We start from the raw sequence: 21,994 nt of genomic DNA, 5'->3' as shown, positions 1-21,994 counted from the left end.
ATTCGTTATCTCAAGGAAGACTTAATGGATTCAATATTTTATTATACTTGTTTGAATAGTGTTGCATTCAATCAAAAGAGCATGAAAACAAATCTGGTATTAATAAATTTTGTCTAATAGTATTTAATGACCTATCATATGAAGCCTATCATGCTGGAATAAGATGCACTGTTACCTCGTTAGTTAAAAATCGTATTCATAAATTCAAATGTTGGTAACAAGTTCACGAGGCATTACGATATTTGACATCTTTTGAAAAATCAGAAAAGAAAACCATTTTACTTCAACAAGTTGAATGCATGAGTAATATGAACTCAAGTAATGTTCTTGAGCAAAAATATTCACCTGAAGTTATTATTCGAGCTTTTGAGTACTTTGCACTGTCACGCAGCTTATATAATCAATTGAGAAATGATTTTCAACTTCCTAGTATTGCTACCCTAACTCATATAACTTCAAAAGTTTCAAACATTGATGATAATGCTTTTATTTGTAGTATTTTTTCAAAACTCAACAATGGTCAAAAACAATGTAATTGACCAAATTAAGAAGGCTAATGGAAAAGTTGTTGCTATAATTAATGATAATAACAGAGTAAATAAAAAAGCATTTTTCAAACGATTTGATTGCTTATATCCATGGTTAACAACTGATGGCATTTTTTTACTTTTTGATTTTGTGCATTTATTGAAGTGAAAACAAAATAATTGGATAACTGAGAAGTCTGGTGAAATTGAGTTTAGTTATAGTGGAAAAACCTATACTGCTAAATGGGATCACATTAAAATGCTTCAAAAGTTGGAAGATGGTGAGCTGGTTAAAATGTCTAAGCTGACTTATGTTGCTGCTAACCCAAGACCAATTGAGAGACAAAATGTTAATACATGTTTGAAATTATTTTGTGAAGAGACTATAAATGCATTAAAGTGTCATCAAGGTATGAAAAATGATGATATTGAAGGAACTATTATTTTCTTAACTAAGGTGGTTCAGTTTTGGAAAATAGTCAACGTAAAAAGTCCATCCGAAGGAATCCACTTGAAAGACCACTTACGAGATCCTATATCATCAGTTGACGATTTACGGCTTAATGATTTAATTGAGTTTTCTGGAATGCTAAAGTCAACAATGATTCGAGGAAAGAGAATTAAAACCAAGGACACAAGCAATGCATTATACCAAACATGTAATGGTTTAGTTGAATTAAGTAAACATTTGTTAAACAATTCTCATATGTATGTATTGCTTGGGAATTTTACAACAGATCCCATAGAAAGAGCATTTGGAAAACTCAGACAAGGTAGTGGGGGAACTTATTTTATAAATACACAACAAGTAATTGAAAAGTGGAATATCAGCAAAACCAAACTAGTTCTTCAGAAATTTATTAACATTTCGAGTGTTGCTGTTTTGTCTGGCCATGCCTGTGATGGCTGTTTTCATAAACTTTCAGAGGATGAGTGTGAGCCCCTGTAGAAGCACAGAATCTCTTTCCACTTTTCCAAAGTGGAAAGAGATTCTGTGCTTCTACAGGGGCTTCCTCGAAATCCTTCAACTTTCCCGAAAGATTCTAATAAGAAGAAGGTTCCTGAATCAATTTTCTACGAAACTTCTCTCAACGGGGAGAAGGCATGCCGAGATTGGCTGGTCTGGAGTGTATCTAAGAAATCATTTATTTGCTTTCCGTGTTCTCTGTTTGGAAGCAAACAATCTTTTGGGATCGGACACCAGTCGCACCTTCTAAGATGGAATGATGGAATAAGCTGCAACTGGCACAAGCTACCTGAGAAAGTCAAAAGTCACCAGAATAACGCCTAGCATCGAAACTTTTACATAGAATGGAAAACGGCGCTAGAAAGCTTAGAAAATCAAAGCGGAATAGATGCAGCTCTTGAAAACTCGATAAGAAATGAAGCAGCCAGGTGGCGTGAAATTCTACGATGCATCTTAGATGTTACTCTTTTTTTAGCGTCACGAAACCTTAGTTTCAGAGGTAAATCTATTTACAATTATTCTATTGTGATACCGACTATCTTTAAATCTATTTAGCTTATATTTATAAGATTAACTAGATATTTTGGAAATCATTAAATAAAACAAATCCTTCTTTATTCTTTTAAATAAATATGTTATAATACTCATAAATCATAATATAAAATCATCATAAAATCATCATAAAATAAAACAAATGCTTCTTTATTGTTTTAAATAAATCTGTCTTATTATTATAATTTTTAGGTTCATCAAAAATGATTGGAGAAGACGACAATGGCAACTTTCTAGCTACCCTAGAGCTCTTGGCCAAGCACAACAAGACTCTTCAACTACACTTAGAAGAAGTTTCCCGCTGCCAACAAGAAGGTAACAAAATGAATGCCCATTACTTGGGCTGGTGCACTCAAAATGAATTCATCAAAGAGTGCGGAGGAATCGTTCACGGTGCCATCATCAACGAAGCTCATATGGCCATCTACTATTCCATTCTTGTGGACGGGACTCCGGACGTCTCTCACACCGAGCAAATCACCTTTGTTCTCCGCTTTGTATACTTTGGTACTGACAAAAGATGGACCGTGAAGAAGCGCTTTCTGAGGGTCGAGAATCTTGAAAAAAAGATAGGTGCTGACATTGCCAAGCTTATTATGGACGTCTTAGAACAAAATGGAATCGATCTCAAAAACTGTAGAGGTCAAGGATATGACAATGTAGCGAACATGTCCGGTATATACAAAGGAGTACAGGCGATTATACTGCAAAAAAATCCTCAAGCTCTCTATATGCCATGCAGCGCTCATAGTCTCAACCTTGCTGGTGTTCATTCTGCTGAATCTTCGGTTGAAGTCAAGAACTACTTTGGCCGAGTCCAGTCACTTTACAATCTTTTCAGTGGAAGCCCTAATCGGTGGAAAGTCTTGATTGAAACCACTGGTTTGTCCCTTCATCAAACGTCACAAACCAGATGGAGTGCGCGAATCGAGGCCGTGAAGCCGTTAGTCAAGCGATCCAGGGAAATCCTCGAATCTTTGAAAAAGCTCCGCGATTTTGATCTAACAGCTGGTCAATTAAATGAAGTAAAATCTCTGGAGAAGTGGGTTCATTCATTCGAGTTCATCGTAATGACAATCTTTTGGTATAAAACTCTTCAATCAATCAACTACGTGAGCCTTGCACTCCAATCAGAAAATATCTCCTTGGACGACGAGATGAAACTCATTAAGACTCTTATTGAAGATCTAAATCGACTGAGATCATCTTGGACCATCATCCTTAATGAGGCACGTTTGATAGCATCTGGTCTTACTTCTTTTGGTTTTCAATCAGAATTTGTGAAGAAGAGGACGAAAAAAAGGAAGACCTTTCACGAAGAGGTGAGGAACACCGCTCATTTCCATGAAGACGAAGCAAAAGAGTTTGAAGTGAGCGTATTCAATACCGCTCTTGATACTCTTATTCAGCAGGTCAGCGATAGATTCCAAGCTGCTGAGAAGACGACGAATATGTTTTTGTTCTTGTGGTCATTGAAATCTCTTGTTATGTCAAATGAAGAAGAATCAGAAGAAAGTGTTGAAGCACCTATCCAATTGGAGGAGAAATGCAAGGTCTTGGCACAAACCTACGCGACCGATGTTGAGGAAGAGAAACTTATTGGAGAGGTCCGCCGCCTCGATGCTCTGAAGCGATCCAATCTTTTTGGTCCAAAAGAATCTCTCACTTCCATGACGTTATTGAATGGAATATACCAGAAAGGTCTTCAGCCGCTCTTCGAATCAGTCTGCATTTTGCTGCGCATCTTCAACACCATCCTTGTTTCTGTTGCGGAACGCGAGAGATCTTTTAGTAAGCTTGCTCTAGTTAAGACAGCTTTAAGGTCTACAATGAGCCAAGAACGACTCACGAATCTTCTGGTTATTTCCATTGAGCATGATCTTGCCAAAAAGTTGTGCTAGGGTGAAGTGATTTCCAAATTCGCCATGAGTAAAGCTCGAAAGATCAATTTCACAACAATAGCTGTTGTATTCTAGACAAAATTTTGCTCTTAACATCCAATAGTGTTTAATGATTGTCTTTGGTCTGTTTCTACCATGTTCTAGTGTCGACTTTATCATTTTATGTATGAGTGTATAACCAAGTCAAAAGACCATTGCAATTATCTAGAAATAAACTGTTCAAATGTTCATTTATTAAAAAATTCTATATTCTTTTATCCTCTTTGATTTGTTATCAAATGGCTTATTATATGTATTGAATTATGGATCATTAGATCAGCTTTCACTTTCAGTAGGGCGCTTGGGAAATTTTGACCCTGGGCGCCGCAAAGGCTCACGGCGGGCCTGGTTGTAAAAAGTTATATTGTAATAATAAAGTTTTGTTACGCATCAGCAAAATGATAATGGCGGTTTGTTTTTTTTTTCAAGTTTGGTTTCAAGATTGGTCTGGAGCAGACTTGAAAAAATGACTTGAAAATTCAAAAATTCTCGTTTTTCAAGTCTGACTTCAGTTCAAGTTCGCTTCTTGCATTTCATTCAAGTCAGACTTGAGATTTGAAGTCTGACTTGAAATTTCAAGTCGGGTTCTTGCATTCGGAAGGAATTTTTGCTCTCTCAAGTCTGGTTTGAAGTCAGACTTGAAAACGGTCTATATTTAGCGATTTTCAAGTCTGACTTGAGTTGAAGTTCGTTTTGTGCATTCGCTCAAGTCGCACTTAAGGTTTGAAGTTCGACTTCAAATTTGAAGTTCGGTTCTTGCATTCCACCCTAAATGTTTCTATGCATTGTTTTTCAAACAAAAACGGAACAGATATTTGGCTAATATATTTTTCTTTATAAAAAAAATAATTTCATTATTTTTGCAGCAAAGTTTCGCGCCACAGATACATTCATGCGTGACTATATTATTTTAAAAATGAAAAAAAATTAACAGCGTTTTAATTAGATAATACCCGCTAATTACTGCTTATAAATTTACGCTAATTGTACTGGTTCCTGTTATCACCATATAAAGTCGATTCAAAAAATACAAAGCAACTTTAACTTCAATGCTTACATCTACGAAATCTTTAGGTATGCTCATATTTCCAAGGTGCTTAACTTACCCTTATCTTCCCTATATTTTTTTTAAATGGTGCTTTCGGTTAGCAATGTTCAAAATCGAACATTATTCGTAGCTAATACATTGTGAACTTAAAGCCAAGGTGAATGCAGCGATTAAATGTCAACAATTGATGCTTAACTTAAAGTGCTGTTACGGTTGTAATAGCTCTTAGTGCTTGTTTACAGCTACGATTTTACTTAGACAATTTGTTTTTATAACTTTATAAAGTCAATGTCAGCAGGTCAACATCAGCCAAACATCTTCTCAGAGCAAAAGTTCATACATAGCATTTGTTTTCGTTCAACATGGCAAGATGAACTCAAAAGTGCTGAGAATGATCAGAGTCTTTAAGTGTTGCAGTCATTTTAGTGATACTCATGAATAAGTTTGTTACTTCTTATATTCGCTTTGTTCCAGTTTAAAAAATGCTTACTGAGTTGTTTGAAAACTCATCCAGAGTGAGGGTTTAGTTGTAATTGAAAACACGAACGTGGATTGAGGAACGACAGTTTGCTATCTTTCTCTTCGCTCTATTTGTCACGGTACGCTTTATATATTCTTAGTTCTCCTGAGAATATTTAGAGCTTCTCATTACAATTTTTGAAAGCAAGAACGTGATTGAAGCATTTGTACATTTTTTAATTGGAACTTTCAAACAAACAAACAAAAAATACTTGTTTTCAATTTCGTTAAACTCGTGAAACATTTGCTTTATAATAAAAAATTCAAAACTCAATTCTTATCTCTCTATCTAAAGTTATAAGAGCGACCTTCTTGGCTTACAAGAGTTTACTTCTGTTAACCAAAAACTCAAAATGTACTGAATGCAGATAAAACATTTTATTTTCAAGTGAAATTTTAAAGTGAGGCTTTTCATTTTTAAATTTAGATCAATACCATAAAAAAGTAGTCAGTCTGACTAAAGGAGACCACATTGAATGAGGAAATTAAATCTACAAACAAAAGTTCTATAGCCATCATTTTTTTCAAGTGTCTTTCGTTCTCTTTATCTCTTAACTAGTACACTAATTGTTGATTTAACCACATCACAAAGCTCAGAAATTTTCTTATAAGAATCTTTTTCTCTACTGCGCGTATTAACACCTGTTCCATAAAATTTGAGACTAACTTAAATAAGCGATATTTAATTAGTAAGCTTGATAAAATAGTTAGTATTTGGTATCAAATGAAAGCTCTATCTTTCCTCTTTCAATTAGCATATAAATTCTCTGATTATTTTTTGTTTAGGTAATAATTTAAAATGCCAAATCAACAAGCCCTAAAAAGTCGTGTGTATAATTCTTATAAAAAAAAACATGAAGATGGAAAACACGTTGTTTGGAACCATTTCAAGATGGAGAGCTACTCAAAAGCTACAATTTTTAGATATATGAACAGTTACGATCAAAATAAACCATTGGGTCGCAAAGCTGGAAGTGGAAGAAGGCCTACTCCTAATACACAAAACAACCGCATCAAATTAAGGAAAAAGTTTAACAATCGAAGAGGTGTGTCACTTTCAAAGGCTTCTAGAAGACTTGGTTGTGGCAAAAGCACCATCGGACGAATCTTAAAATGCTTTAAAAAGCCTTTTCTTTGTTATAAAAGAAAAAAAAGACCAAGCAGAACTCCTGAACAGAGGCTTTGGGGTCGCCGAAAATGTGGTCGACTTTATTCAAAATATCGCAACCATTAAATTACTATTGATGATGAGTCATACTTTACTTTGTCGAATAGCACACTGGCTGATAATAATACATACTATTCAAATGATCAAAAATTGACACCAGACATTATTAAGTAAAATGATGTTGCGAAATTTGAAAAAAAATTACTTGTATGGATGGCAATATCCCCTCGAGGGGTCACTTCTATTTATATTGCTCCTTTTGGCCAAGCGGTAAACCAAGAGATCATTTTAAAAGAGTGTTTACAAAAGCGCTTGCAACCTTTTATTGATAAATATTATCGAGACACCAAGTATATCTTTTGGCCTGATTTAGCAACATCTCACTATGCTAATTCAGTAACAAAATGGTTAAAAACCCAGAAGATACCATTTGTTCAAAAAAAAGACCATCCAGCAAACTTACCAGAAGCTCGTGCTATAGAGGATTTTTGGGCAATGCTTCAGCGGGATGTGTACAAGAATGGATAATCTACAAATAATATATCTAACCTTGAGCGTCGGATTCGTTATTGTGCCAGTAGACTTGACCTAAATGCTGTACAAAAGTTAGTACAAGGTACCAATACCAGACTTGATCAAATTCGAAGATATGGAGTCTTGTGATAAATTTATTTATATTTTCCTATTCTGCATATTTAGTTCTAAGAACATACCAAAAAAAAATTTTTTGTCTGTTTATTTAAGTTTTTATTCAAATTTAAAGCCAGTCTCAAATTTTATGGAACAGGTGTTATTAAATTTTTCTTTTTTCGTGACAATTTCTTAGACTTTTCCATGATTTTTTTAATTCAACTTAAGCTAACTATTATCTCCAGTAATTTAATTTTAACATAAATACATTTTCTTAATGAAATTTTGATTTTCTTAATGGGCATGGAACTGTTATTAATCTTTTGCATGGTTACATTTTCAATAAAATTTGAATTTCTACCTTCCATTACAAGTTATCATTCTTTTGAGAAAATTATACGATCACATCATACGATCATATGATTATAGGAACAACTGTTAAAAATTTCATTCATCTTCAGTAAAAAGTCAAAAAGTTATGACAAAAAAAACTTGAAAAATTTAGCTTATTATAAACTTTTGCACTCTACTGTAAATCTTGATGGGTAGGAAATTTCTGGCCCACAGCTTCATGTCTTAGGGAAGGATAGAATGTTTCAGTTTAATCAAAAAAGGGTTAGGAGGGTCCAACGCTAATTAAAAGGGGCTGCAATGTTTCTCTTGATTTTTAATTTTATGTGGGTTTTTAATTATCCAAATGTTATTCCCTAAATAAATGGAAGGATTTATTCTTAAAGAATAGATATTTCTAAGTTTATTTTCTTATTACTTTTGTTCCTCTTTAATATGCTAAAAAGACACATCTCCCTAAAGGTTTAAAGGTGAGTATGGGGTGTGTGAGGGAGGGATGTTTTAGAGAGAGAGAGAGAATTGTTTAGACAAAAGAGTTTACATAAAACTTGAATAAGAGGTTATTTGAGTGTAACACCCTCTAGAGTTGATCTACTGATGAGGCCGAACAAAGTCGATTTTCAAAGGGAAGTAAAGTAAAACAGAAGTGTAAATGATTCTATTTTTCAAAATTCTGCTGATGGGCTTTAGTCACATTGAAACTAATTTTCACAAAGAATTTCAATGGATCCGTGAAAGAATAAAATCTACTCTTTTCAAGTTAAACCACTTGAGAAATACTTCAATTAATTTTTACAATTTCAAATTTACAAGAAAAATGAATGTTTTTCAATATAAACATTTACAATTGTCTTATACGCATTGCTAACCTATTTATACCTAACAAATTGATAACTAATAACTATTTGCTAGAAATTTAGCAAAGTAATAAAACTGACACTGAAAACAAAGACTAACAAAATAGAAAATATGTTAAAACTAAAAGTCTATCATAAAAACGAGGCTAACAAATAAATCCATTTAACTAGATAACAAACGCAACTGATACTAACATCATTTACACTATAATTAGTAAAATACTGAATCTTTACAAAATACTGGAAGTCATGAGTCATTTTCTTCTTAAAACAGACTGAAAAAAACTCATGTTATAAAAATCTTCACTTTTTCCTTTCAGCTATTGAAACTTTCTTCAAAAGAATTTCTTCTTTTGTTTTTTTAAAAAAAGAGAGCATTTTTAGCTAGAAATGCTCAATGGTATTTTGTAAATGAGAGAATAAAGTAGTCGAATTTATCAATTATTTTAAATTTGTGGCACGGGAACGAACCGATGAAATATTCTTCAAAAATAAAGCAATCGCATTTTCAAAGCATTGATCACGTAAAAGCTTCCCTAAACAAATTAAAATAAATAATTCTTACCATCATACCAATCAATAAATTTTGGTACCAAACCTAAAAACAAAAAAGCACGGTGTATGAAATTTTATTTCTAAGAAAACTTATTTAATTAGAAATGAAAACAAAAAAAGGAAGGGAAAATAAGTTTATGTCGTTTATCCTGTCGCTCAGCTCAAAAAGTGAAATTTATCCTGTGGCTCAAATTCAAAAAGTGAAATTTCTAAAACAATATTTTTTGGCATAAGCAATCAATATTCCCTTGTGATAAAGAATCAACATATTTTCCCCATGTTTTAATTATGTTATTGTCTTGTAACCATGTTGAAAAGTCAAAGTTCGTATTTTTCTTACGGTAAAAAACAAAAAAAAATTGCGAAGAAACTACAAATCTTTAGAACGCATCCTGTCTCTGAAACGCTAATATAAGTCTTTTTACAAATAAAGATCAAAAAGGAATAATATACATCATATACATATCAATACTCATTCCCTAGTATTAAGGAATCCACATTTTTTCCAAATTTTAATTATGTTCTGGTCTTGTAATCTTGAAAAGTCAAAACTGGTGTTTTTCTAGGGTCAAAAAAAGAATGTCCTGGTCGGGTAATAAAGTCAAAAATTGGTGTTTAATTTTATATGGTCGAAAACAATAAAACTACCTTTAAACTGTGCATACCGTTTAAACGCGTACATTAATCCATTTTTAAAAATTAATATTTTTTATTATTTTTTTCATTTTGACTTATATTTAAGAATCTAGAAGCAAAAATTAGATACCTTTCATTTTAAAAGTGTTATGCACATAAATATAATTAACATATATGTTATGTTCATGCCTAAAATTTTTTTAAATAAGCATTTGTTGCAAATACTGGTCAATATGTTTTTTTAAAAATGTCTTATTACCAAATGATCTAATTTATCTTAAATATCTAGAGATTGATTATTTTAAATGGACGACCAATAATTGAAATAAATAGTAAATTAACACTTAAAAATATTTAAGTTAATTTTTTTTTTATTTTTATTAAATGTTTTAGTTGTATAAAGTGAGAGTAAAATAAATTATACTCTCACTTTAAACAACTCTATATAAGAAGGTCAAATTATTTAAAACTTAATTACCTAAAATTTAACTTAAAAAAATTTAAAAAAATTTGTTCTCTTTGCTCTATTTATCATGGTACGCTTTATATATTCTCAGTTCTCCTGAGAATATTTAGAGCATCTCATGACAATCCTTGAAAGTAAGAACGTGATTGAAGCATTTGTGACAAGAGCTTTCAAATAAACAAAAACAAGAACTTTCAAATAAACAAAAAATACTTGTTTTCAATTTTGTTAAAATAGAGAAACATTTGTATTATGTTTAAATATTTAAAACTCAGCTCTTACATCTCAATTTAAAGTTATAAGAGCAACCTTTTTGGTTAACAAAAGAGTTTGCTTCTGTTAACCAAAAACTCAAAATGTACAGAATGCTGGTAAAAATATTTATTTGCAAGTGAAGTTTTAAAGCTAGACTTTTCATTTTTAACTTTAGATCAATATCATAAAAAAGTAGTGTCTGTTTAAAGTAGTCCATATATTGAATATGTGAGGGAATTAAAAGCAGAAACAAACAAAAAATTGCAAATCTCTACATAGTTTGTTACATTTTATCATCAAATGTATGATACTCTAAACATTTCTTATTTGTTACTTATTGCAATCCCAAGAGAACCATAACATCTCTTTCGACTATATTTTGCAACCTAAATACAAAAATAGATTTCTCTTTTATTTTAAGGGTAATAGAGATTAATATCGAACATCAATTTTTGTAGATTTTAAGATATTGCTGTCCGCGTATGGTATACATTGGATACAAGCTTATTTATTAACTAAGAAGTGTAAAAACCAAAACAATGGGAACATATGAGTGATTAAAAATATTCTCTGAGACATAAAAACAGGGATTGTCACGCTGCTGCTATAAAAGATCAAGAAATATCAAAAGATCCTTTTAGCTCTTTACAACCACACCCCAAATATTTCTTCTAAAAAAACAGATTGAATTGGGTTATTTTTTTAGCAAAAATTGGAAATTCGTGACCTTAAAAAACTTACGAATAGTGAGTTAAATGACAAGTAAAACATGTAAATCAGTATCTACAAAGTTACATTGGGTGTGCTTTATCTCAATAACTTTGATATAAAATATAATATTAAAGCCTGTTTTACATCAGTTTTATATAATTTTATCAATTTCTCTTTTCTGAGGATAAAAAATACATTTTTGTCTGGTCTTGGAAGCCTAAATATTTGTGAAAGTTTATGGAGGGGGATTGTGTTGACGATGGAATACACACTAAGGAAATACATGTAGAATTGAGTTTCTTGATATACAAAAAAGGTGTAATCGAACGGGTCATTTATCGTAGGGTGCAAATTGTTTTAGTCTGCAACATTTATTGCGCTGTTAACAGGTTGCTTTGTTACCTGATGTTTCATATCCTTCTGGCTTTTTTATAAGACTTGTTGTAAACAACTCGCAAAAATGTTGAAAACCATGCTGCCAAACATTCCAAAAAACAGCACCTAGAAATTGAAAGTGCAAGAATAACAGCGATGAGCTTTCTTTAAGCGGTAAAGAAATTTTTATCGAAAAAAATTGCTTACAAGAGACCAGGCTAAGAAGAGAAGAAAGAGCTACTTCCTTATCTATCTGTTTTAACCTAAAATATTTTTTTAAAATGGTGCTTTCTGTTAGCAATGTTCAAAATCGAACATTTTTTTGTAGCTAATACATTACGAACTTAAAGCCTAGGTAAATGCAGCGATTAAATGTCAACAATTGATGTTTAACTTAAAGTGTTGCTACGGTTGTAATAGCTCTTAGTGCTTGTTTATAGCTGCGATTTTACTAACACAATTTGCTTTTATAACTTTATAAGGTCAATGTCAGCAGGTCAACATCAGCTATCTTCTCAGAGCAACAATTCATACTTAGCATTTTTTTCGTTCAATAAAGCAAGATGAATTCAAAAGTGCTGAGGATGATCAGTCTTAAATTACTGCAGTTGTTTAGTGATAGTCATGTACAAGTTAGTAACTTCATATATTCGCTTTGTTCCAGTTTAAAAAATGTTATAAGTTTTTAATGTTTGTTTTTGTTCTTTATGTTATTTAGTTTACGTTTTATTGATTTCAAGTTATTGATTAGGATTACGTAGTGTTTTGAAAAATTTTGATGAAAAAGCAACTCTATTTCAGAGCTGAGTTTATGTATTAATTTGCTATCTATTGGTCAATTTTCAAATTGTTGCATCTTACTTTTCAATTCCATCGGAGGAAAATAATGATTCTTAAGACTTTAATGCGCACGCACAGCGTCCTCCACTTTCTTACTTACAGAAGCGTGCAAATGTTTAATAACAGCTAAATTTTTTATGTTTTTTCGTCAAAACTTTTTGACTTTTCACTGAAAAAGAATGAATCTTTTAACAAATTATTCCTTTAAATGTGATTACATAGTATAATTTTTCTCAAAAAAATGGTAACTTGTAATGAAAGGAAGAAATTCAATTTTTATTAAAAGCATAATCCTGCTAAAATTTAACAAATGAAAAAATTCAAAAAAGAGATAATTTCAAATTCACAAGGAAAATGAATGTTTTTCAATATAAACATTTACAATTGTCTTATACACAAACTAACCTATTGATACCTAACAAATTGATAACTAATAACTATTTTCTAGAAATTTAAAAAACCAATAAAACTGACATTGAAAAAAAAAAAATCAAAAGATAGCAAATATGCTAGAGGCAAAGTTCATCATAAAAACTAGGCGATCCATTACGAGGCTAACAAATACAACTGACAAAACAAGCCATCTAACAAACGTAACTGATACTAACATCATTTACACTACAATTAGTAAAATACTGAAAGTAATGAGAGTCATTTTCTTCGTAAAACAGAGCGAAAAGACTCATGTCATAAAAATCTTCACTATTTCTTTTCAGCCATTGAAACTTTCTTCATATGAAATTCTTCCCATGATTTTAAAGAAAGTAGATTATTTTTAGCTAGAAATGCTCAATGATATTTTGCAAATGAGAGAAGAAAAGAATTCGAATTCATTATTTTCAATTTGTGCCGTGGGAACGAACCGAAGAAATGTTCTTGAAAATAAAGCAATCTCATTTTCAAAGCATTGATCACGTAAAAGTTTCCCTAAAAAAATTAAAGTAATAATTCTTACCAACAATCCCAAGAAAGAATTTACAAAAAAAAACTCAAAGTATTTTTTTTGTAACTTAAAATGAATTAGTTATCAAATAAATTAAGATGACATCTGTTGTATTATTTCGATTGTATTATTTCTAAGTTAACTTTAATTCACTTGAATTAACTTTAACAGGGACGAAACTATGTTTTAACATGCAATAAAGGAATTTTATCTAATATTATATTTGAAAAAAACCAACAATAACTAAATATTTGAAGTTAACAACCTTGTCATCTGTTTTATAGAACTTAACACATATTGAAGAAAAATTATCTTTTGAGCAGTAAGAAATGTCAAAACACCTTTTAAAGCTCAAAACGTGATATTTTTTTAAAAATTAGATTGATTAGTTAAAATTAAAGTGTCAGCTAAACCTAAGAATAGCCCTAAAAAGAAGAAGCCAGTTGTGCAATAAACTTCATATTCTGGTAAGAACATCTTAAAATTAACGTAAGTCTAACTACCTCTCTGTTCTTTTATAACGAAACGTAAAAATATCTATCAATTAATTGCAATTTTTATATAAAAATGATTTAATTAAATTTATCTTTATTTTTCAGGTGATATGTCATTGAGCAGGTGCAACGAAGTTTGAGCTGGTGAAATTACATGAGCAACTTTATAAATTTTTAGCTGTAAAGCATGCAAATGTATAGATTTTTTTAGATATCATATTTTTTTGTTTTGTAAATTTGAAATAGATTCAAGTCGAAATTCGAGTGAAATAATATACATTTTTATTAAAAAAACGTATAGGCGAACACTGGAGGAAGTTCAAAAACGTGGGAAGCGAATATAGGGAACACGCCATTGGCCGCCGTTTTTGTTTTTTGGGGGCTATAGTTCCCATATTTATTATCGGAGGTCATTCGTTCTAAGGGCAACGTAAAGAGCAATCTTTTTTCTTTAAGATCATTTTCGAGATCGATAATTAATCAAAAAGCGAGTGAGAAAATAATTTTTATATGGGACTAGATCGAAAAAATCTGCGAACACTGGGGGTTTTACCCTATAAAATTTAACTTAAGAAAAAAACTTCTTGTTTGATGAGAAATAAAAACAAGTAGGAGGAGAAATAATTGTAAATAATTTATCCTGTGCTAAAACTCAAATAGTGAAATTTGTAAAACGATATTTTTTGGTTCAAGCAATCAATGCTCATTTTTCAGTGATAAGAAATCCACATTTTTTCCATATTTTAATAATCATGTAATGATGTTGAAAAATAAAAATTGATATTTTAAGGTCAAAAACAATAAAATTCTAAAGAACTTTTAAACGCTGTTTTAGTTCTTCCATATTATCTAAAAGAATCAAAGCTCTTATAAATCCAATATAAAAATCAGATACTTTGCCAGCACATACATGATGGCAAAATATCTGATGTTTATATTGGATTTATAGAGCTAATATATATGTATATATATATATATATATATATATATATATATATATATATATATATATATATATATATATATATATATATATATATATATATAAGTGGATAAATGATATATATATATAAGTGGATAAATGATAAATGCAAAAATAATAAATTCCTTTTTAATTAAAGGTTGTCACTAAATGGCAGCCCCATTCGTTTGGTAAGGTTTCTCATTCATTAATTACAAAAAAAAAAGAAATTTTTGGATAAAGAGAAAATTAATTTTTTATAAATTTACTGAATATCAATTAATCATATTTTTTTTCAAAAAAGTATTTCTAAAAACACTTTTTTTTATTTCTTTTAAAGGATTTCTTTAATACGCTCGTGATTCAACAGACAGTTTGTGCAACCAATTGCAATCAGCATTTTCTGCAAATTTTTCCGAATAAAAGAATCATTAGAATCGTACCTTGAAACCATGGATATGACATAATTTCTAGACATTGCATGACCTAAATGATTGCTACCTAAATGATTCAGCTCGATATTCAATTATTTTTTTAAAGAAAAAATATATTTAGGTTCTATATATTTATTTATTTTATAAAGAATTTCGCATTATAAAAATGTAAAAATTAAGAAAAGGACCTACCTCTTATACACTTATAAGTAATTTTTAGTTAATTATATCAAGTTAACTGATTAACAATGCCCTTTTTGTTTTGGAAGGCACTATCTGTACTTATGACAGATATTGATTTCATACTCATGAAACTTAATTTTTCCTAACAAAGGTTGCAATCAGCTAAGTACACTAGTGCAATCAAATCTGCCAAACTATGAACTTAGCTTTGTATAGTTACTTTATGATTTTAAAGGCCACATAAAAAAACATTTTTGGGATGTTCTTCCAGAAATATTCAGCTGTAGATAGAAAATGCTATTTAAATCAATCGTTTGCAAAATTTTACAATTCCATTCATTTATTTGAAATCAAACTAAGTTGATTATATTGTGTTACAAAGTTGATTATGTTGTCCATGTTCACATGAAAACAAAAAACAAATGTTAACAAAATAGAAAAAACTTTGTAAATGTTTAAACAATGTTCTATTTTACATTTTTTTTATTTTCTATGATAAAAATGTTTTAAATATTTGATAATTTATCTTACTTTATAATATTCAGTTGTATACTTTTAGTCTTTTATCTATTTTAAATTTTACAAGTTTTTGATGGCCATCAATGTTTTGCTGTTTTTTTTTAGTCAATTGATACTTTTAATTTTACAAAAACAGTCCACATATTTAAAAGTAATATTACAAACTCTTTAACTTAAACAATGAACTTACCAAGCACATCATGAAGCAATGGTTTTCTTTCTTCAATTGAAAAAGATAAAAATCGTTTGATTTTCACTATAAATCACAAACATGACAATCAAATAAATTACAATAAATCACAAACATGACTATCAAATAAATTACAATAAATCACAAACATGACAATCAAATAAATTACAATAAATCACAAACATGACTATCAAATAAATTACAATAAATCACAAACATGACTATCAAATAAATTACAATAAATCACAAACATGACTATCAAATAAATTACAATAAATCACAAACATGACTATCAAATAAATTACAATAAATCACAAACATGACTATCAAATAAATTACAATAAATCACAAACATGACAATCAAATAAATTACAATAAATCACAAACATGACTATCAAATAAATTACAATAAATCACAAACATGACTATCAAATAAATTACAATAAATCACAAACATGACTATCAAATAAATTACAATAAATCACAAACATGACTATCAAATAAATTACAATAAATCACAAACATGACTATCAAATAAATTACAATAAATCACAAACATGACTATCAAATAAATTACAATAAATCACAAACATGACAATCAAATAAATTACAATAAATCACAAACATGACTATCAAATAAATTACAATAAATCACAAACATGACAATCAAATAAATTACAATAAATCACAAACATGACTATCAAATAAATTACAATAAATCACAAACATGACAATCAAATAAATTACAATAAATCACAAACATGACTATCAAATAAATTACAATAAATCACAAACATGACTATCAAATAAATTACAATAAATCACAAACATGACTATCAAATAAATTACAATAAATCACAAACATGACTATCAAATAAATTACAATAAATCACAAACATGACTATCAAATAAATTACAATAAATCACAAACATGACTATCAAATAAATTACAATAAATCACAAACATGACTATCAAATAAATTACAATAAATCACAAACATGACAATCAAATAAATTACAATAAATCACAAACATGACTATCAAATAAATTACAATAAATCACAAACATGACAATCAAATAAATTACAATAAATCACAAACATGACTATCAAATAAATTACAATAAATCACAAACATGACAATCAAATAAATTACAATAAATCACAAACATGACTATCAAATAAATTACAATAAATCACAAACATGACTATCAAATAAATTACAATAAATCACAAACATGACTATCAAATAAATTACAATAAATCACAAACATGACTATCAAATAAATTACAATAAATCACAAACATGACTATCAAATAAATTACAATAAATCACAAACATGACTATCAAATAAATTACAATAAATCACAAACATGACTATCAAATAAATTACAATAAATCACAAACATGACTATCAAATAAATTACAATAAATCACAAACATGACAATCAAATAAATTACAATAAATCACAAACATGACTATCAAATAAATTACAATAAATCACAAACATGACAATCAAATAAATTACAATAAATCACAAACATGACTATCAAATAAATTACAATAAATCACAAACATGACAATCAAATAAATTACAATAAATCACAAACATGACTATCAAATAAATTACAATAAATCACAAACATGACTATCAAATAAATTACAATAAATCACAAACATGACTATCAAATAAATTACAATAAATCACAAACATGACTATCAAATAAATTACAATAAATCACAAACATGACTATCAAATAAATTACAATAAATCACAAACATGACTATCAAATAAATTACAATAAATCACAAACATGACTATCAAATAAATTACAATAAATCACAAACATGACAATCAAATAAATTACAATAAATCACAAACATGACTATCAAATAAATTACAATAAATCACAAACATGACAATCAAATAAATTACAATAAATCACAAACATGACTATCAAATAAATTACAATAAATCACAAACATGACAATCAAATAAATTACAATAAATCACAAACATGACTATCAAATAAATTACAATAAATCACAAACATGACTATCAAATAAATTACAATAAATCACAAACATGACTATCAAATAAATTACAATAAATCACAAACATGACTATCAAATAAATTACAATAAATCACAAACATGACTATCAAATAAATTACAATAAATCACAAACATGACTATCAAATAAATTACAATAAATCACAAACATGACTATCAAATAAATTACAATCAAATAAATTACAATTGTTATCTGGAATAAAAAGTCAACTGAATGCTGTTCAGGCAAAAAAGTTGAGTTTTATGCTTATTCCAAAACATATCCTTGTTTGTTAAAATTTGTGTTTAAATGAACTATCTTCTTTTTTCTAAATACTTTGGCATCTTCAGTTTTAAATAAAGAACTCTTTATAATATTTGATTGTCGTATTTAGAGTGTCTGGATGTTTCTCCCCATAAACTTCTTTTTGCATGTTTTCTAAATCGCTAAATATTTCTTCTGCGTTATTGAATTGTTGTTGTTTAAATAAGCACATTGCAATCCAGTATTGTGTATGTTTTGTGCATGTTTTAATTGTTTCTTAAATATTTTTTTTCTTCACTGCTAAATTATTTTTTAGTTAAAAAAAAAGAAAATATAAGTTCTGCATTATGTCAGTTATACAAATACTGATTAGTCATGTTTTATGCTTTATTTGTATTGCAGCTATCTATTTATTTACAGCATTGCTTTTTTTTTGTTCAGATTAGTATAAACATAAAAATCTGGTAATTGAATGTTTTTTCACAATGCAATTTTCACAGTTATTTTTTTATTAACTATTTTTCACAATGTAGTCATTGATTTATAGGTGAATTTACAAGGGCAATATTGCCTAGTAAGTTCTGAGTCTTTTATCTATTTTAAATTTTACAAGTTTTTGATGGCCATCAATGTTTTGCTGTTTTTTTTTAGTCAATTGATACTTTTAATTTTACAAAAACAGTCCACATATTTAAAAGTAATATTACAAACTCTTTAACTTAAAAAATGAACTTACCAAGCACAGCATGAAGCAATGGTTTTCTTTCTTCATTTGAAATAGATAAAAATCATTTGACTTTCACTATAGATAACAAACATGACAATGAAATAAATTACAAAATCGTTTCTAAATTTCTTAAATACTTTTCATGAACTCACCAAACATGGAGTTACTTTCCTCCTTTGACGCTTTCAAGTTAGCTTTCAAGTTAGCAAGCAATATCAAAAAATCTCCTCCATTTTCATTTTTCAGTCCACAGATCATTGGCAAGCAGCTTCGCAACTTTTTATTACTGAGAATCTCCTTAGAACTCAAATTAATGTGCGCATGTATTGATGTACAAAACTCCATCAAAGTCAGGTGAACAAACTGATATTGATAACCAAGCTGTGATTCAACTTTTTCAATGAAACCCAAATCATCATTTTCAATTTCATCAATGTCATTCATAAGTACTTTAATTTCCTTTTGGGAAAAAACCACTTTGTCTTCATTAAACAAATGAAAAGCAACTTTACAAACTTTTAAAATGTATTGCTTGCTGCTCTCTTTTTCCATCAACTTGTAAACTGGTTCTTTGTTTCTGTTTATATGCTTTTGCAAAAAGTATATAAATAGACAACAATACAACTCTGTTGTAGTGAAGAATGAACAAGAATCACTGAGTGTGGATGAACCAATAATTGTACACATTGCTGATAAATAAAAAGGGACAGATGCCATTGCATTAGCAATATGAGAAGACTTAAGAACGTTTTTTATAGCTTCTTTTGCATTTCCAACTCTTTCTACATACTCATTGATTCCATAGTCATTAAAACCCATTATTTGAATGATCAACTTCTCACTACATTCTGTCATTTTATTTTTGCATTGTAATATAGCTCCAACTCTTCCAGCAACAACACATTTGTATTTGTGAAAGTCCAAAACATCTGCTAACACATTAACAATTGGTTGCTTGCTAGGATTTAGTGGATTGTGATTTATTAATTCATCCAAATAAGCAAACTCATCCAACCCATCTATCACAAACAATATTGAAAAGTCTTCACAAATATCACATTCTTTAAACAAATTTATGTAAAAAACATTTAGCAATTCATTTATGCTAACAATATTTTGATATTGATTTAACTTTCTACATTCGAAATAAAGAACAAGATCTACATTTTTCCATAATGTATTACTGGCCCAGTCAAGTAAGCATTTCCTGAGCAAACAAGTTTTTCCAATTCCAGCAATACCAGAAATCAAGAGTAAAGATAGTTCTTTTGAAAATAATTCATAAAACCCAATTGATTTATAATTACTTTGTTTGCAAAGAAACAACTCTCGCTCAGCAATGTTTACAGTATCTCTCTCTGCATCATTTGCATCAACAACTGTCAATTCTACAAACTTGTTTAAAAGATCAACATTAGTGGGACTTATTACATTGTGCTCAAGTTGGTCAATTTTTCCATAAGTTGTTTGATAAAACTTCTTTAGTGTTCCATGCATTTCTGAAAGAATATAAATATAAAAAAAATCATTGGTACAAGTTTAGTATAAGAAACCTGATGTCAAAATATGAAAAAAATCTTTGAACAGATTTCTAATATTGAAATAACATTTCTGATATTGAAAAATACAAAACTGACAACATTTAATCAAATTATGGTTTTCATTAAAATCAAATAATTTTGTTTAAAAACATTAATCAGAAACTTTTTAAGATTAATTGAAAGGTATGCCAAGTTAAAATGACATCAAATGAAAGATTTCAATTTTATAAAAACTTTTTTATGCATAGAACAATAAAAAAGTTTCATTCTTTAAAAGCTTTATTTTAAAAATAACAATTATTTATTTTGTAAATAACTTGTGTTTCTACTTATTTTAATTAACTAGTATGTTGCTCTTTTCTTATACAACCTCATTTTTTTGTCTATGTTTATTATGTGAATTTTAAGTCTATTTTTGTTATGAAACATTTTTGTTTTTGATTTTTTTTTTCGTACTTTTAGTAAAAATTGATAAAACTTTAACTTTTTTATTGCTGAATCTGTTGAATGGTAAATATACTTCTTTATTGTTTATTACAGTTTTATATTTTAAAAATAATTTTTTATTCACTTGATAAAATATTTTGTGTAATAGTAACAATAAGAGTAGAAGGTCAAAGGCTGATTAAAAGTATAGACCTGTGTTGGGTGCAGTATTAAATTCACCTTTCTGATCATGTGGTATAATAGAGTAAAATCATTCAAATATATTGATACATTCCAATAAAATCACTTAAAAAGGCAGCAACACGTGCTGTGAGTTTACCAACACTTATTGCATACAGATTTGAAAATGGTGCAATTAAAGAAATATTTTTTCTGCAGAGCAAACAATGCCACAAAACAACTGCTACAACTGACAATTTAGGATAAACATCAAACTTTGTGAAACATTTAAAGTCTATTCAGAAAAAAAAGACAATCAAACCTTATTACTAGACTTCTTTTGATAAAATATGGAAAAAACTCCTAAATCAAAAAACATCCTATAAAACTTTATGCACCAGATGGTAATCCACAAAATCATTTAAAATTATACTCAACTTTGCTGGAATTGTCTATGACAGCTTTTTATTTATTTATATTACTATTTTATTTATAACATTAGAGTTTATCATATAAATATACAGAATATGTTATACCTAAGCAAAAATTTTATTACAGCTAAGTAAAGATTCTACTACAGTTAAGTAATTTTACTAACTTAGTAAGATTTTGTAAGGATCTTTTCAGACAAAAAAAGTATATGCCAGCATTTATAAAAGTTAAAATATGTCAGCAAACCTT

The 21,994-nt window shown here is 28.9% G+C and overlaps 1 protein-coding gene and 1 pseudogene across 7 annotated transcripts in view; one reads left to right on the top strand and one right to left on the bottom strand.

Moving 5' to 3' along the window:
• LOC149893804 (NACHT, LRR and PYD domains-containing protein 3-like) overlaps nucleotides 1-21,994 on the bottom strand; it is a 112,460-nt gene that overhangs the window by 7,069 nt on the left and 83,397 nt on the right. For 2 of the 7 annotated variants that reach the window (XM_090076393.1, XM_090076392.1), the window contains 2 exons: nucleotides 19,319-20,665; nucleotides 18,600-19,241 (listed from right to left, as the gene is read on the bottom strand). In XM_090076393.1, coding sequence (XP_089932519.1) covers nucleotides 19,228-19,241; nucleotides 19,319-20,663 — 1,359 coding nt within the window. In that variant the 5' untranslated portion in view covers nucleotides 20,664-20,665 and the 3' untranslated portion in view covers nucleotides 18,600-19,227. Of the gene's footprint in view, nucleotides 1-9,124; nucleotides 9,158-11,584; nucleotides 11,684-12,726; nucleotides 13,325-15,025; nucleotides 15,297-16,121; nucleotides 16,188-18,599; nucleotides 19,242-19,318; nucleotides 20,666-21,994 lie in introns of those variants that run through there. The other 5 variants (XR_016449080.1, XR_016449081.1, XR_016449082.1 and 2 more) reach the window with 5 other exon arrangements.
• On the top strand, nucleotides 309-4,022 carry LOC149893811 (zinc finger MYM-type protein 1-like; annotated as a pseudogene).

The sequence above is a fragment of the Hydra viridissima genome, unplaced genomic scaffold (genome assembly GCF_058129835.1).
Source record: "Hydra viridissima isolate aposymbiotic clone 2 unplaced genomic scaffold, HvirCarnegie_v1 scaffold_1, whole genome shotgun sequence".
In the NCBI taxonomy this organism is placed as follows: domain Eukaryota; kingdom Metazoa; phylum Cnidaria; class Hydrozoa; order Anthoathecata; family Hydridae; genus Hydra; species Hydra viridissima.
The sequence above is the reverse complement of the archived record's forward strand: the minus strand, read 5'-3'. Positions and strand labels throughout refer to the sequence as shown.